The sequence below is a fragment of the Orycteropus afer genome, unplaced genomic scaffold (genome assembly GCF_000298275.1).
Source record: "Orycteropus afer afer isolate SDZICR_OR568_19922 unplaced genomic scaffold, OryAfe1.0 scaffold00150, whole genome shotgun sequence".
Classification (NCBI taxonomy): domain Eukaryota; kingdom Metazoa; phylum Chordata; class Mammalia; order Tubulidentata; family Orycteropodidae; genus Orycteropus; species Orycteropus afer.
In genome coordinates this window covers 2,275,322-2,293,913 of record NW_006921737.1, presented here as the reverse complement: position 1 = coordinate 2,293,913, position 18,592 = coordinate 2,275,322, and the positions used below count along the sequence as shown (strand labels likewise).

Genomic DNA, 18,592 nt, shown 5'->3' with positions numbered 1-18,592 from the left:
GGTATATTTTGTTTGGGGTTTGTTGGATGTCCTGAATGGATATGTTTTCATCTTTCATCATACCAGGACAATTCTCTTCCAACAAATCTTTGACAATTTTCTTTGTGCCTTTATTTTTCTCTTCCTGTTCTGGAATTCTGATTACATGTAGCTTATTCCTTTTGATGGTATACCACATGAACCTTAGGCTTTCTTCATTTTGCTTTGATCTTTTTTCCAATTCATCCCTTGCCAAAGAAGTGTTCAGGTATTTCCTTTCAGTCTCACTAATTCTGTCTTCCATCGATTCAATACTGCTCCTTTGCCCATTCAATGTCTTATATATTTTGGAAAATTTAGTACTAATCTTCTAGATTTCTGTCTGTGGGTTTTGTATCATTTCTAATTTTTCATTTATTTTGTCATTTTGTTCTTGTATTGCCTTTTGAAATTGTTCTAGGGTTTTCTCTGTGTTTTCCTTGATCTGTCTCTCAATTCATTGAAGATATCTAAATATAATTCTTTTGAATTCTTTATTAGGGAGTTCCAATGCTGCATCTTCATCAGGGATGTGTTTTGGGTCTGTATCCTGGTCCCTTGTTTCTCCTGCTTTATCTTGCTTCTTTGTGTGGACTGTGATGCTCTGTTATCTCCAAAGCATTGTGATGTTTTTGTATTTATATTTAATTGGTGATTATATGTTGGAGTGACTTACCCATGATTTTCCTTTTCTTTGTTTTGTTTGTATGTTATCTATGTAAGCAGGGTACTGTGCTCCTCTATTTGCTAGTTGGCAGCACTTATACACTCACCACCTCTCTCCTTTCCTATTGTCACCCTCTCATATGTCCCTGCCAACCTTGACAAACAGAGCCCATTCTTAGGTCCCTGGAATCCAAATGAGAATGCTATCACTTTAAAGTCCAAAATGGTTGCCACTTGTAAAGATTCAAAATGGTTGCACCCTCAGTCACTTTAAATATCCAAAATGGACACTGCTTGTAAACATTCAAAATGGCTACAGAAAAGTCAACAACTCAGATTGTCTCCCTCCTTGCTGTTTCACTTCCTAGTCATAGGCCACCAGCGCAGTCATCCCTGCAGCCTTTGATGAACAGGGTTGATCTTTAGGTCAATTCTCAGGTCCCAACACCATTTGGAAATATTCAGGCTGTTGGTCCCATCAGAGTAGCTGACAGTCCACAGCTCTGACCATCTCTATACTCACTGTTTTTTGTTCCGTTTTTTCCACTAGTTGGTGCCTAATCCACTTCTGCATAGTTCCTTTCAAAGCTCAAGCCTCCAGGATTATCTTCTGTTATCTCTGTCAGTTGCTTTTTCTTTTCTTTGTTGAAGAAGGTCTGTGACGATAGTCTGCCTATTCCTCCATCTTACTGGAAGTCCTGACCGTGAGTTTTACTTCAACCTATATTAACCCTGTATTTACCCACTAATGGTAGGCGAACTTTTAGAGTATTCTGAAACTCTGTCCCTTCTCTGTTATGCATAACTGATTAAACTCTTTCTTCTCTCTTCTCTTGGTGTGACTGAATTGACTCTGCATCGCTTCAGACACAAGCCCACATTTTGGGTAACACTGTCTTGGTTACTCAGTACTGCTGTAACAAAAATATCCTTAGTGGAAGGCTTTAAAAGAGAAAATTATCATCTCACAGTTTAGGAGGCCAGAAAATTCAGGGCACTGGCTCCAGGGGAAGAGTCTCTCTGTTTGCTTTGAGGGAAAATCCTTTTCTCAACTTCTCTAGCATTCTTCTCTGTATTCTTCAGTTCCTTGGTGGTATTCATTCACATGGCATCAATATTTCCCCTTTTGTGCTTTCCTGCTTTTGTGCCTAATCTTTTCTTTTTATATCACAAAGTGCTTATTAGGCTTAAGATACAACCTACAGGTCTCCGAAACAGAACAAAAAAAATCCTATTCCCAAATGGGGATCATGCCCACAGGTATAGGGATCAGGACTCCAACACACATTTGGGGGAGTACAGCTCAACCCATAAGAGGACTCCGGACTGTGGAGACCAGGTCTGAATGTGGGCCACACCTAAGAACAGAAGCTCCATCAAGGGAGAGATGAGCAGCCACAGAGGCGGGGCACAGAGAACTTGGGCAACAATCCAATTTCAACCACGTTGGTGGAATGTGGCCTTGAATGAAATGGCACATAGGAAAACTTGGGTCTTATCTGAAACTAACTACATTGACAGAGGGGTGTGCATAGAGTCTAGAGCAAGAGGGGTTAGATGGAGAGAATTTGTCAGGATTATTTAATCAGTATCCAAGGAGGAAAGACATCAGAGATGGCAGACAGGAGTGTTCCATCACTGAAGAGATGGATTGCTTTGGGGGACAGGAGTGTAGCTTTGCCAGAACAAAGTAGTGGCCATAATAAAATACTCATCAAAGGCACTCAGTTCTCCCACTTGGGTTCTATTGTTATTACCAACAATGATAACAGTAATTACTATCATTCTGAGCAACTGTCATTTCTGAACTCTTGGCCAGGTGCTGGGCTAAATCTATATGTGCTCCTATTGTTTAATCTTTAAAGGAGCTCTAGTGGCTCTGTGGTGAAGGCATTGAACTGCTAATCAAAAGATGGGTAGTTTAAACCCACAGGAGAAAGATGAGGCAGTCTGCTTCCATAAAGATTTACAGCCTTGAAAACCCTATGGGGATTGCTATGAGTTGGAATCAACTCAGTGGCAGTGGGTTTTGTTTAATCTTTACCACATTTCATTCATAGACTAAAAACTCTCACTCACTGCTGTGGAGTCGGATCCAACTCATAGAGACCCATCCTTGGGTTTCTAAGGCAGTATCACTACGGAAGTAGATTGCCCAATCTTCCTTCTGAGGAGTGGCTGGTGGGTTTGAACTTCCAGACTTCTGGTTAGCAGTCAAATGCCTTAGGCACTATGGCACCAGATCTCCTATCCATAGAATCAAAAACAAACTCACTGCCATCTAGTTGGTCCCGACTCATAGTGACCCCTCCTTGGGTTTTGGAGGCAGTATCTCTACAGATGTCAATTTCCCAGACTTCCTTCTGAGGAGTGGTTGGTGGGTTTGAACCACCAGCCTTCTGGTTAGCAGTCAAATGTCTTACCCATTTTACAGATTAGCAAATATCTATTTTAATTATCAAGAAGCTGTGGTGACTGCTAACCAAAAGTGTTTGGCTGCAACCAAAAGGTCAGTAATTCAAACCCATCAGCCACTCTGCAGGTGAAAGATGAGGCACCCTATATCCATAAAGAGTTATAGCCTTGGGAAAACCCCATGGGACAATTGTACCTGTGCTATAGAGTCACTATGAGTCAGAATCGATACAATGGGAAAAAGTTTGGTTTTGGATGTCTTTCTCATGAATGATAGTGGAAGTCCTTATCTTATTTCTGACTTTAATGGGAATCTTTCTGGTATTTTACATTAAGTTGTGCTAGGAGCTCTGGTGGCATAGTGGTTAAAGCATTTGACTGTTAACTGAAAGGCTGGTGGGTCAAACCTACCAGCTACTCCACTAGAGAAAGATGAGGCTGTTTGCTTCCATAAAGATTTACAGCCTTGGAAATCCTATGAGGCACTTCTACTTTGTCCTATGGGGGCACTATGAGTCAGAATCGAGTCAATGGCAGTGAGTTTATTCTCATTATTGCAGTCCTCGGGTGGTTAACACATTCATCTGCTAACTGAAAGGTCAGAGGTTCAATCCACACAGAGCATCTCAGAAGAAAGGCTGGGTAACCTACTTTCAAAAAGTCAGCCACTGCAAACCCTATGGAGCACAGTTCTACTCAGACACACATGGGGTTGTCATGAGTCAGAGTTGACTTGATGGCAACTGGCTTAACTAGATTCCAATGATCAATTTGGTTTCCCCAAATCCTTTTGGATCAGAGGACAGATAATGAAAAGCAAGAAGGTTCCAGTCCCTCAAAAAGGATTTTCCTTGATGTATATTGATCAACATTTCATTCTTCACATTCAATAAAAGATAAAGAAAACTGAACTAGCCAGGAGGAGATGGTAAATCACTCATAAACTTCAAAGTAGGACCCAAGAGTTCTAATCTGCAGCCTCCTTTAGGGCAGACAATTTGGCCTTAACACTGCCGGTTAATTTTCTGGCAATAGGAAGAAAAACACTGACTAATGCAATAGCAGCTTAGGAGTGGGGACAATTCAATCAATCAGAAGGCTTGGGCGACTTGACATCTGCACCCTGGGTAATGATTTCACTTCCTGCTTCTTATTCTGTACAGAGGGGAAAAGAAAAGACTTCTCAGCCATCACCCTAAAAAAAATTTGAAAAGCCATCAAGCCAGGGCTCAGCAATTAGTGTTGGAGTAAGTGATCATCTTGTGATTGCTCAGCTGGGGCCTGAAGACTTGTAAATGCATTAAGAGGACAGAAATAGAAGATGTTGTGAGAGAGCAGAGAAACCTGGTCCATTTGCCAGGAGAAAATGTCCCAGAGCTGCCGGGAAATTCACTCAATCAGGATTTGGGGTGTGTCTTCATAAATGGGAAAAGTTTAATAAATAAAATCCCATTGTGGAAGCCAGTGTATATGGTCTGTCCTCTTGGCTCTTCTCTTTGTGGAGCACAGGCTTCTCAGGAAGCCCCTCAGTGCCCCTCAGAGTCTACAGTCGCCATCCTTCTTGTGTCAAGCTGAGCACCCCAACTCACCCCCAGTCTGTGGCTAGGCTCAAAGTGGGGAGCATTTTTCTCATAGTGGTTGCACTTACAGTGACCTGACCTTCTCTCTCCTGACCCCCTCCTGGCCAACAGCAAGCACTACCACAAGAGTTGGACAAAGTGTCCACAAGAAAACAGAGCCCAAGGTCATGTCATGAGTCCAGGAGAAAATGGGCCCAAAGACATGAGTCCAGGAGAAAACAGGGCTCAAGGTTATGTGCCCAGGAGAAAACAGAGCCTAACATCATGAGTCCAGGAGAAAACAGCATCCAAGGTCATAAGTCTAGGAGGAAACAGGGCCCAAGGTTATGAGTCCAGGATGAAACAGGGTCATCATGGCCAGGCTCTCTGGTATCTAATCCAGCCAGGCACTGGCCTCTCTTGTCCCCAAAGCCTTGGGACTCTTGCAAAGCCCCATCAGCCTCCATTGATCCCACCCAGCAGACCAGATCATCCCCAAAGAGACAGTAGGTCACAGCCCAGCTCTAGGGGGGTCTCTAATGTAACCCAAAGACACATTCTGATACAATCACTTCAAAGACACTCATAGCCTGAGATACAATCCTGCTCACACTCTTGTGGCCTGTAGAAAAAGGGTAGGTCCCAAAGGCCTCTCAATGTCCCTGAGTAATTGCAATTGACACAAAGCCCTGGCGGGGGACAGAGCTTCTCCCACGTTGGCAGCTTCCCTCCCCTAAATATAACCTAGACCACAAACTCTGTGTGCCATATTCTGCCCATGGAGGGGTACTGTTTGGCTTGTGGAGTTGAGGGATCCTGTTTTTACTTGCTAATACTTAAAACTTGGGTGGTTTCCCTGGATTTCCAGTGCTTCTTACAAAAACAGCAGATCTGGCAACAGCAGCACGACTCCTACACGGCAGCCATCAGCTGGACCTGCTTACTGGCTGCCCCCTTTAGAGGGGACATGTGGTCTCCAACCTCCCCAGTCCCCACCTGGTCCGCTGTGGCTACTTGGCTTTGTGACCTTTAAATGAGCTACAATGAAAAGGGAGACTTCTCAGATGTCAAAAGCCCCCTTCCCTAGGATATTTTAGAGTGAAACTCAAATCCCCAATAAAATAAACACCTGAAACATCTGGTCCAAGGCCCTGCCCTGGTCCCCACTACACCAGCTGCAAAGAACACCTGTCAGGAGGACCCTATCACAGAGGCTAAACAGGGCAAGGGGACAACAGCTAAATTAGACAGTTGAAGGGAGGTCTCTGTCTCCTGTAGTTAACAACTCTGGCCCTGAGTAATGGCCATAGAGCTTTCTATCTGCAGAGGGAGGAAAGATAGTTCAACACAAAGCAGAGGTGGTCACACTGATAAACAAATATTTATACAGCTCATGTTATGTGCTTAAGAAAAGACACAGAAGCTGAGGGTGAGGTCAGGATCTCCCAAAGTGAAGCAGCTGCCCCACCTGATTCTCCAAGATCCCTTCCCTGTCCCTTCTGACCCACCCTCCATTTGCCAATAGCTTCCCATGGATGCTCTACCTCTTAATAGAAGATTCTCATCCAGCTGGTCTGTCCTGCCATATTCAAATGCAAAGTGACTTAACCAGAAAAACTCTCAAGTGGCCAAAGAAGTTTTGTGTACATTATTCTTCCATCTTTCTCCTAATATGGGAGATGCTAGAGGTCACATGTTTGTAGGTGGGAATTCCCATGTGTGTGTGTGCACATGTGCATGTACACACACACACAGGTGCATGTGTTTTCCTCACCCCATTTCCCTGCCCATGTCTGATTGAGGGAATGGCCTCCTCAGGGGTTGACTCTTGCTCCTGAGATGCAAGAGACCCCACCATCCTACCTGGCTCCTTCAGGATCTCAGCAGTTTGGGAGCAAGCCTCATGGATGTCCAAGGGGGCTGCCATCCTAGAAGAAGAGTTGAGGCAAACAACAATCTCCTCCCCTAAGGGTGCAGTAGCTTGGCATCTTTCCTGATTGCTCATCCTCAGCTCCATTTCATGCCCAGCCCCTCCCCAGAAAAGAGCTGCCCTCCAAGTGAACTCCATGGTCTATCGCTCTACACAAGGCATCAAGTTCATGTTATTCTATCCCCACTAGATCTAGCCAGAGCCAACCCCTAAGAAGGCCAATACACCAATCAGACATGGCAGGTAGGGTGAGGGGTGGGAGGGAAGATGGAATAAGGGAGGCAGAGACAGACAGCAATTCCCATCCATAGCCATGTGACCTCCAACTTTTCGTTAACAAAGCTGTGTGACCTTATACAGGTGTTTTCACTTCTCTGAGCTCTTCTCCTTTGAACCTAGAATCTATTTAGACATAACACTTAGCCTAACCTTTTTTTTTCCCTCCTCCTTCTAGCTCCTTACCTCCCCACACACACTTATGAACCCAAAACTAGTCTCAAAACCAAAATCAAACCCACTGCAATTAAGTCAATTCTGACCATAGCAACCTTAAAGGAAGGGTAGAATTGTGCCACAGGGCTTCCAAGGCTATAACTCCTCACAGACAGTCTCATCTTTCTTCTGTGGAGTGGCAGAAAGCTTTGAATCGCTGACATTTTGGTTAGCAGTCAAACGCCTTAACATTGCACCACCAGAGCTCCTAAAAGTGCAGTATTCACATTTGTCAATGGAATTTCCTATGATTAACATCCCCATAAAACTGCATATTAAATCATGGAAAGTAAGCAAACTCAGGAGTTAGGAAACCTGGAATCTAAGCCCTGGTCCTCAACTTTTTCTTCTGAAAGGAACTTTTTTTTTTTTTTTTTTTTAAAAAAAAAAAGCAACAATATAGGTCAGAGTAGAACAGCCCTATAGGGTTTCAAGGCAGTAATCTTTACTAAAACAGATTGCCACATCTTTCTCTCACAAAATAGCTGGCAGGTTCAAACCTCTGACCCTTCCGTTAGCAGCTGCACACTTAACAACTGCACCACCAGTGCTCCTTGATAGGAACCTTAAAGATCATCAAATCCAAAATCTTCATTTTAAGAGGCAAAATCAAATGCCCAGAGAAGTTAAGGGATTTGCCCAAGGACACACAGTGGAAAAGCCAAGCCTAGAACTCAGGTCTCCAACTTTATTGCCTAGGATTCTCTCTCTTCCCCCCATCACTCCCCACTCCTGCATCCCAGGACCAGCTCTACTCACATATAGCGCAAGTGGGGATTCTTGGCAAAGGCTCTGGGTTGGATGCTCCGAAGTCCTGAGTTCTTGATGGTCCTGGAGAGAGAACAGAAGAGAGTAAGCAGAGCTCGGGCAGAGGGACATTGCTCCAGACTGAGGTTGACAAGGGGTCAGGTCTTCATCTGTAGTCATCACAAGGACCTGACTGGTAGCCCTGGACTGTTGGGCCCGCAGGGGTCTCAGTCGGGCTTCAGATGAGGGCTGGCAGGGTTGAGGAGACAGTTATCCTGACCAGTAGAAAAGAACGGGAACTCCTGGCTCAAGAATCTAACACCACAGAGATGCCACCCCCTTAGTGCCTCCTCCCTTCTCCCCTCCCCAAAGCCAATATCACATAACTCCAAAGGACGGAGGTGCTGGGACATTTAGTCCTCTATGGGGACCATCCAGCCAAGCATAGGGCTAAAATATTGGAGTCAGGGGACCTGGGTTCAGATCCTGCCTCCTAACTACAGGTTGTGACTTCATGCAATGTAAGAGCATGAAGAGAGGAACTTTGAAGCCTCTGACATTCCCTAAGTGGGTGCCCTCATTCGACCCAAAGAGAGGAAGCCCAAGGGGGAAAGGGAAGGCAGCAGCCATGCAGCATCCACCACCTGAGCATGGGCCTCCCGCAAGACTTGTGCACTCACAGCTTTTGGAGTCCGGTGTAGAGCTCCATGTCCACGGCGTTGAGTGTGTGCAGATTGCGCCAGTTCTCTATGTGTCTGCAGGGGAGGAGGAAAGGCAAGGGTTCTGGTCAGCTGGAGACAATGGGAAAGGGGCTGGTTTCAGAGCCAAAGGGACCTGGGTTTGAATCCTGCATCCACCAAATACAATGCAAGCCTTCCAACGAGTCACCAAATATCTTTGAATCTGTTTCTTCATTACCGTGTTGAGATCCATACCATCTGCCTGACCGAATGGCTGTGAGAATTAAGTAGACTCGTTAACCTCCCTAGGCCTCTGTTTCTTCATTTGTAAAAGGAGAGTGTTGCACTAGATCAGCAGTTTCTCCCCTTTTCATCACACAGATCTCTTTTAGAACTATCCCCCAAGGTACACCATGTTTAAAGGGCTTTTTGTCTAGCAAGCACAATGCATTTATTAAGTAATAATTAATTCATCTTCTCAGATTTATTAATCAAAGATATAAATCACTGTTAACCAGAGCTTTTTATCAACAGACACAAATCAAGGTTAACTCACTCAGAATACAATCAAGCCAAAAGCAAAGAAACGTGAAGGTTCTCTTAGCATAAGAAGGCTTGTAATGGGGATAAGTTTGGCTTCCATTAGTTCTTTTGATGTTGGAAAAAAAAAAAAAGCCAGGAATAAGCATTCCCCATAACTGTTTTGGGGGTCCACAGGTTGAAAACCATTAGACTATTGATTACAAAGGCCCTTTCCAGCTCTAAAGCTGTGGAAAGATCACTATTCACCTGCTGCTAAACAGTGGTCATTCCAATTCATGGAGACCCCATGTGTGTCAGAGTAAAACTACACTATTCCATAGAGTTTTCAATGGCTGCTTTCTGGGAAGTAGATGTCCAGGCCTTTCTTCCGAGGTGTCCCTGGGTGGACTCAAGCCTCCAACCTTTCTGTTAGCAAACGAGCACATGAACCATTTGCAGCACCCAGTGACTTGCAGCACCAAAGGGTCTCAGGAAAAGGCTCCCATTACCCATTCCCACCAGGAGTTCATGGGTGCCTCAAACAGTTCAGCAATTAACTACTAACCAAAAGGCTGGTGGTTCAAAGCCACCCACAGATGCCTTAGAAGACAGGCCTGGCAATCTACTTCCAAAAGATCACACCTTTGAAAACCCTATGGATCTACTCTTCACACAATAGGTCTCTGTAAGTCAGAATCAACTCAACAGCAACTAAGAACATCTACAACAACCACCCACCCCACCAGACCAGGAATTGATTCTCTGGTACCCAAGAGATCTAAGTACCCATTTAGTGATAAGTACAGAGAAGTGACAGCGCACCCTGGGACAGAGCTATCCAAGACACACTCAGGGCCAGAAAAGTGAGTATCATCTTCCCCAGACATCCCCTCCCCAACCCCACCACCATCTGCCACTAAGCTGAGCCAGAGCCAAGAAGGCAGCAGGGCTGCGGCTGACAGGGCTCTGGAATCATTTCAGAGCCGCACAGGGACAGGTATACCAACAGCCCATTTTGTCCACCATTCCCTCACAGTCCCTAATGAAAAACAGGGACACTGGCATTTGCACAGAACATAAAAGCAGGTGGTCAGGTTGACACTGAATTCCAATTCCCAGGTGTGCCCTGAAAGCTTTATGGTTCCAGGCAGTTTGTTTGGTGTGGTCCCACCAGGGCAGGGACACTGGCTCTATTTCAGATGAGAAGGAAGGCCAGAAGGAGTAGAACTGTCTGGGCCAGTGGGTGTCCCCAAGGTATTCCCTGGGCCATCAGTCCATGTAGATACTCAAGCTGATCACTGTGTCCATACAGAGGACCAGAGAACATAGTGTCATACAAGGATCTGCTCTGAACAAGTGGCTATAAATTCAATTTTTAAAATAAATGAAATCATTTTTCTCAACACACACTAGAATTCCATAAATGTGTTTTTATTATGGATAAGTTGTCAACTACATCAACGCATTCTAAAACTTTACCCTTCTCAGCCCTAATGTCCTTATGCACACATATTGGCCCTTCCTCCATATGTGCACACAATGAAAGATGGCAGGGAAATGAATTAACTCCTATGTGGAAAAAAGCCTCTGGAAAATAGAATAATGGCCCTGGCTTCCTCTGTTAAGGAGCCCTGATGCCACAATGGTTAAGCATTCAGCTGCTCATCGAAAGGTCAGAGGTTCAAATCTACCTGTTGCTCAGCAGGAGAAAGATGTGGCAGTCTGGTTCTATACAGAGCACAGCCTTGGAAACTCTATGGAACAGTTCTACTCTGTCTGATAGGGTCACTGTAGGGAATTGACTGGAGAGAAAGTGGCTTGGAATTTTCCTAAATTGATGAATAGTATTTGTATAGCCACAGTGCAATGGTGTGGTTAGGAGTCACGATCCTAGAAAGGTTACTAGAGCAGGGCTCTGGAGCTGGGGTTGGCCAACAAAAGCCTCTGGGCTTGCCATCTGTTTTTATACAGCTCAAGAGCTAAGAACAGCTTTTACAATTAAAAAAAAAAAAATCAAATAAAGAATCATTTTTCATAGTATGTGAAAAGTATGTTGTGGTTGTTGTTGCATGCTGTCAAGCTGATCTTCAACTCATAATGATCCCATGAGTTACAGAGTGGAACTGCCCCATAGGGTTTCCTAGCCTGTAATCTTTAAGGAAGCAGATCTCCAGATCTTTCACTCACGGAGGCACTGGGTGGGTTCGAACCTCCAGCTTTTCAGTTAAAAGTATATAAAATTCAAATTTCTGTGTGCATACCTGTTCACTGGCATAGTGACTAGGGCTGTTTTTGTGCTACTACCCAGAACTGGGAAGCTCTGGTAGCATAGTGCTTAAGGTGCTTGACTACTAACCAGAAGGCTGGCGGTTCAAACCCACCAGCCACTCCTCGGAAGGAAGGTTGGGCAATCCTACTTCCATAGTGATACTGCCTCAGAAACCCAAGGAGGGGTCGCTATGAGTCGGGGCTGACTCGACGGCAAATAACAACAACAACACCCAGAACTGAGTAGCAGCAACAGAGACTATAATGGCCCACAAGGCCTAAAATATTCACTCTCTGACCTCTTACAGAAAAGTTTGAGAACCCCTGCATAGTCAGACCACCAATAAGTATGCCCTGGCCCCATCACTTCCTCTATCTACATGACTATGTCCAAGTTTCTTCTGCTGTCTGTGCTTCAGTGTCCTCATCTGTTAAATGGGGATGATAAAATAAAAATGTTATGAGGATAGAATGACTTCATTAAAACATCCCTCCGGCAGTGCGGGGCCCATGGTAACCTCCAGTACATGTCAGTCGTGAGGATTATTTTCCCCCTGTGACTTACTGAGGCAGAGCAGTCTATTCTCAGACAATTTTCAAGCTAAAAATGGCATCATGGTTCTGCTGGAAGTTGTCATTTCTCAGCAATCATTGATTTGGGAAAGAAAAAAAAAAAAGCCCCATGTGGCAGAGGATTGGGAGGGTAGTAAACTGTCACTCATGACCTCCAGGAAAACTGTTCAAGCAGAAATTATGAGCAGGCTCAAGGAGTACACAGATGTTAGGTTACGAGGCAAGTTAAAGGTGGTTAAGGTGCAAGTATAGCAGGGATCACAGAGCTGGTGTGGGACTGGGCAGTGTTTCGTTCTGCTGTGCATGGGGTCACTATGAGTTGGAAACGACTCAATGGCACCTAACAACAACAACAACAAAGTGCAGCCTAACATTTGGGGATGGCATCAGCAGGAAGCCTGCCAAGCTTTCCCATGACTCACCACTTGGTAGCTGACCAGGGGGTCAGTTATGAGAACTCTGCTGGCTGCTTTGTGCTATGAAGGAGGCCACTCATTTAAGCAGAAAGGACAGGCACTAAAAAGGTGTCTTTATCATAAGATAAAGTATGAGAGCAGATTTGATTGGCTTTTGTCAGTCCTAAACAGTGGTTACTTCTGCCCAGTAAGATACCATGTGGCATCTCCTTCTTTGTGTTTTTCTGTGTTGCCCAGATTGTCTTCATCCAGCATTTATTTTTTAACTTGAAAAATGATCAATAACTATCTATCTATCTATCTATTTATCTATCTTACCTATCTATATATATAACAAAGGCAGGCACTGGAGCCCTGGGCAGGGCAGTCACTAGTCCAGCACAGTCACTGGACCACAGGCTGGTCCAGCCTCTCCTGACAAAACATCTCACAAACCTACCCCCCTGCTGTCAAAAAAGAACTGAGAGGCTGGATCCCAGGTCAGTGGCTACATGTTTCTCTGTTTTTTCCAAACATGCACTGAGTGCCAGATGGAGGCTAGCCCCTACAGAGACCTGAAGCCTTGCTTTCAATTTGTGTGTCCTCCTTTAATCAGGGACAGTGAGGGGAGGGGGCAGGGAGAAGGCAAAGAGGTAGAGTTCCAGGCTTCTACTCTTACTTTTAGTAACTTATTATTGGCATCATTGTTAGCTGTCAAGGAGTTGGCCACTGATTCATGATGACTCCATTCACAATGGAATCAGACTGTTGTGATCCATAGGGTTGTTTTTTGTTTATACATTTTTTCATTGTTGTAAAAATGTAGATAACACAACATTTGATAATTCAACATTTTTCATGTGTACATTTCACTGAGACCAACTAACATCAACAATGTTGTGCAACAACCACCAATAACCCTTGCCAAATTTCCCATCACCAAAAACAAAAACACAATGTTTCCTAAACAATGCTTCCCTCTTCCTCTCTCTCTCTTGTCCCTGGCAATCACTGTTAAACTCAGATCTCTATACATTTGCCTATTCTAGGTATTTCATATTAGTGAGATCATACAATATTTGTCCCTTTCTATTGACTTACTTCACTCAACGTAAGTTTCATTCAAGTTGTGGCATGTATCAGGACTTCATTTCTCTTTATGGCAAGTAATACTCCATTGTACAATTGCACCTTCTTTTGTTTGCCCATTCATCTGTTGATAGGCATTTGGGTTGTTTCTACCTTTTGGCTATTGAGAATAGTGCTGCAATAAACACTGATGTACCTGTGTCTGTTTGTGTCACTCCTTTCAAGTCTCTTGGATACAGAACTAAGAATTTCTGGGTTATATGTAAGCTCTGTGTTTAACTTTTTTGAGACCCCATCAAACTGTTCACTGGCTAATTTTTCAGAAGTGAATCTCCAGGCCCTTCTTCCTAGTTAAATAAATAACCTCCATGTTAGTCTCAATTGGTTCTTAATTGGAGGTAATTTTTCCCCCAGGGACATTTGGCCAGATCTGAAGACATTTTTGGTTGTTACAGCTGAGGTTGGGGTCCTACTGTACCTAGTGGGTAAAGAACAGAGATGCTGTCAACATCCCACAGCAGAGAATGAGACAGTCCCAAATGTCAATAGACCTGAAGCTGAGAGACTCTGCTTATCACAGAAGGCTTCTACTTAAGATTGCCTTTAAAGAAAGAGTTCAGTGGCTTAACTTTGCATTAAACACTAAGCGGTCCAGGCCTCTAGGTGAGAGTTGAAAATCAAAAGTCATGGCTCCTGGGAAGTTGAAGTAATTACCTGAGAAGAAATGCAGGGCTCTCTGGCTCCCTAGACAATGCCTCTTGCCAAGCTACACATTCCAGAAGCAACCATGGTCTCTCCTCTCCGGGTTTGGGCTGGAATCTACTGGGTGCCCAGGGCCTTTTCCCTCCACTGCTCGATTCAACTTCTAACCAAGAAGTCAAACCTGATAGCTGTTCCGTGGAAGAAAGGTGAGGCAGTCTGCTTCCATAGATTTACAGCCTTGGAAACCCTATGGGTGTTGCTATGAGTTGGGATCAACTCAATGGCAGTGGATTTGGTTTTGGTTTGGTCCAACTGGAAAGCTCCTCTCCTACATTCCTAAGGTCTCTTCATTCCATGGAAATATGAAATGTCCCATCCAGAAAGTCTGCTCAGTGCTCCGTCCCTCCCCTGTTGCCTTTGCCCTTCCTTGACACCACAGGATCACTACTCTTTGCCAAGACCTAATGCGCAGAACTTTTCCAGAGAAGAAGGAAATGGGACATAATCCAATTCTGACCTCTCCAGCCAGAGTGGACTCAGGGCGGCAACTCAGTAATATCTCAATGAAGTCAAGGTGGACCTCTGTGATCAAAGAACACCTCCCCAATGCTGTCAAGTGGGCATGAGTGGGCTGAAGCCAGAGAACTGTCCCCCAAAGTGTCTTCAGAAATATTAGAAAAACCCTAAGACATGTAGCTGCTCTAAATTATTCACAAAAGCAACACCAAGGCCTGGAGCAGATGAGCCCAAACCACAGATAGACACTTCATATCCATTTTTGGAAGGAGGCAGGGCATAAATTAAATATTAATTGACATGCCCATAGAGAACATAAAATTCTTTTTTGCTTGAATAAATTAGATTATATTTTTGTACCATAGCTTTCTCTTCTTTCCATTTTGTTTGGGCTAATATGGAAATGGATTGGCAATCTCCGAACATCTAAAAAGCAGATGATATAGGAAAAGGGTCCATATTTTAATTAAGAACTTGTCATGTGTGTATGTTTAATAATTGTTTATACCTTCAATATTTAAGTTCTATAGAGATGGGATTGCCATGAGTCAGAACTAACTTGACAGCAACTGGTTTTGTGATACACGGAAAATACTAGAACACTGAGACTTCCAACCCTAGAGTCCTAAAGGGGTGATTGGGAAAAACCATGAGAGGGGAAAGGACTCCTCACCTGGTCACGCGGGCCCCTGACAAGTCAAGGGCTTGGCTGGTGGACCTTAAGAACATTCTTCCTTCCTTTGTTTGTGGCAAGCCCAGCATTGTCCCATTTTCCTAACCTTTTCTCTCTCCTCCCTTGCTGTCTGATTGTTGTTATTTTCATTGTGACTTCTCACTGCTATTAATGAGCTGTTCTTCATAACCAAATTTTCCAGACAACTAAATTTAAATGTAAAACCTTTTCATTTCCAACTTCCTTGTTGGATGTTGTTTTTTTTTCCTGAAAAATGCATTACACACTCCCTTGCCTTCTTAAGCAGAATAGACAGGACATAATTTAACATTTTCCTGATGACCCTAGATCATCATGACAAACCTAACTAGTCTGCCAGGCTGTAACAGAGTAATATCCTCAGAGGCTCTTGAAGTTTGCAGAACTTGTGTCCCTTCCCAAAATGGCCCTAGGCTGACATGATTTTTAAATTCTAATGGTTATTGCATCCATTTTTAATGGCTTTCTGGCTCCTGCTTTGCAATCAGGCTGTGATACCTGATAGATATCTCTTAGCACCTGCCACCAGGATCCCTCCTCTCTTTCAACATGCTGTGTCCAGTCTGCTCTGTGGCTCCTTAGAGCACAGTGGGTAAGAGCTGGCATTGTGGAGGCAGACTGGCCTGGAGAGCCTTCTCAGTTCTGACACTTAGAAGCTGAATGGCTTTGAGCAAGTTACTCACACCTCTCCAGTCCACAGTCTCCTGGAGGGAATAACAGCATCACTCACTTGTCTGGTTGTTTTGAAGATTAGAAGAAACAGTGCCTAAATCCTTAATTCAGTGTTGATTCATATGATGAATGCAGTAAATAGCTTATTCTATTAATATTTGCTTGAACTGTGTGTTACTTAACAGTAAATCTGAATAAGGATCTAAGGGAATACTTCTGTGTTTCTTGTCTGCATTCTGGATAACTGAGGTTCCCAGACAAGTGAAGTCATAATTCATATTTACCTGGTAGTACCCAAATGTATAGAAGCCTTAGTGGCACAATGGTTAAGCACTCAGCTGCTAACTGAAAAGTTGGTGGTTTGAACTCGTAGGAGAAAAGAGCTGATGATCTGCTCCCATAAAGATTACAGCCTAGGAAGCCATATGGGGCAGTTCAACCCTGCCTATGAGTTAGAACAGACATGATAGCACACAACAATAACAACAACCTAAGAGTACAGGGGCAGTGTTGGTTCAATGATAGAATTCCCACCCGCCACGTGAGATACCCTAATTCAATTCCTGGTCAGTGCATCTCATGTATAGCCAGCCACCACCCATCTGTCAGTGGAGGCACGCATGCTGCTATGTCCCAGAAGTTCCAGATTAAGATAAAGAATCAAAACTTGGTGATCTACTTCCAAAAATCACCCCATGAAAACCCTGTGGATCACAGTGGACCCATCTGCAACCAATCATGTTGATGACACAGAAGCAGGTAGTGTTGCATTCTGTTGTGCATGGGGTCACCATGAGTCAGGGGCCAACTTGAAGGCAGCTAACAATACCTAAGTATACAGCACTAATATTATGTTTGTATATGCATTCTGTATATCAATTAAAACTGGTGTCTCTTACATGTTTTTATATATGAGTACCCCACTCTTTCCAACATAGAATTCAAAAGCTTCTGACAACAAGGCAGTGCACAGATGTCCCTTCCTCCCAGAATGTTTCCCATCAGACCTGAGACTCTCATTGCTTCCATACCTGAATTCTCTTGTAAGAGGGAGGCCTTAACAGAAGCATAGGTTTGAGTGCCTGTGGAAAACTAGCCTGGAACTTCACTTCCTAAGAAGTCAGCATTGGAACACACATATGTACGTACACACACACACGAGAATGTGTCATGCATTTATTTGACTTCAAAGCCTTACAGGACAATGAGGAAATTGATTTGTTATCCAGGCGTATTATGTCTAGTGATCCAGACAGAAGCATTAGCTTTCAATTATCTGATATGTTTAGCGTTATAAACAAACCGTCTGGAGCAACAGCTCCACAGAATACAGGCACCAAGAGGGCTGGGAAGGCGCCACACAAGATCATGCTACTCAGCTCTCTCTCCCTTGTCAGCTGTTCAGAGGGGTACTAGATGCCTGAAGAGTTGGACCCCAGAGCCCAAGGCCTGGTGTGGGCTGGTGACCTGAGCATACCAGCACATTAGTACATCAGCCCTCCAAGAATCTGTAAACCAAGGACCCAGGGTAAACCAGCCCCGCATCTGGGACCCTCAGGGGACTGCAGAAAGGAACATTCGGATCATGCAGTGAACAGATGGGAGACAGCAGCATCTGCAGCAGCTTCCAGATCAATTCTGAAGCCCCTGCCAGGAACGGGGAGCATGTGTGCACACACCTGTGCTCATCAGGTGCAAGAGGCTGCATCTCCTAAAGGAAGAAGATCAAGGGCACACCCTCTGCTACATTACTCCTTAAAGGTGATGCTAAAGGCACACCCTCTGCTAAGTCACCCCCAGGAGTGCTATTTCATTGGATAGCCAGACAGTTCTTTGGGGAATCCAGGGGGATCTTCTCTACCCTGGGCCTGCAATTAGACTGCCCAATCCCTCAGCAATTGCTCCATTTCTACTGCTGGAAAATGCACCTGGGCACTGGCTTGGTGTGGCAACCCCAGCACACCTACATGTGCTGCATCAAGTGACCAACCCCTCTAACCTGGAGAGAACAATCACCTTCTAACTAGAAGATCCTACAAGAAAATCCAAATACCATGCCATGGGCCACAGGCCCTGCCTGGGCACCCACTGCCTGCTCTATGGCCCCTTCTCTTAACACATCCCACAGCAGCCTGCTTCCTATGCTTTAAATGTGCCAACATTATTCCCAACTGGACCCTTTGCTCTTGTAATTCCCTCTGCTTGAAATACTCTTCCCTGGCTCTTTGGCATCCCTCAGGTCTCAGAGCAAAAATCAACTTCTCAGGAAAGACAAGCCTGACACCACCTCCCCTCCCACTGCCATGCTGACAGCCCACCATCTCCCTTGCCCCTCCAGTTCTCTCTAGCACAAGCCCCTGTTTATGTCCTTCACAGTACTTCCAACCATCTGCAATTATCCTATTTATTTGATTACATGTTTGTTGTCAGTGCCTCCATATGAAAACAAGGATCATATTTGCCTTGTTCACCGTGATTCACCTCCAGAATCTCAAATAAGGGCACCTCCTGCAGGATAAGTCTGTACCTGGGGGAGTCATCCAGGTTGGTGCTAAGGAGCCACTTCACTGGCAGTAGGTTCCCATGCTTGGCACCTGCACAGTCCTCACCCTTTTCCCCTCCTTAATAGTTCAGGG

At 44.5% G+C, this 18,592-nt stretch overlaps 1 protein-coding gene across 1 annotated transcript in view; it reads right to left on the bottom strand.

Moving 5' to 3' along the window:
* Nucleotides 1–18,592, bottom strand: part of NTRK3 (neurotrophic receptor tyrosine kinase 3) — a 587,560-nt gene that overhangs the window by 463,875 nt on the left and 105,093 nt on the right. The window contains exons 2-3 of the mRNA XM_042781682.1: nucleotides 8,508–8,582; nucleotides 7,840–7,911 (exon numbers count right to left, since the gene is read on the bottom strand). Of these exons, the coding sequence (XP_042637616.1) occupies nucleotides 7,840–7,911; nucleotides 8,508–8,582 (147 nt within the window). The remainder of the gene's footprint in view (nucleotides 1–7,839; nucleotides 7,912–8,507; nucleotides 8,583–18,592) is intronic.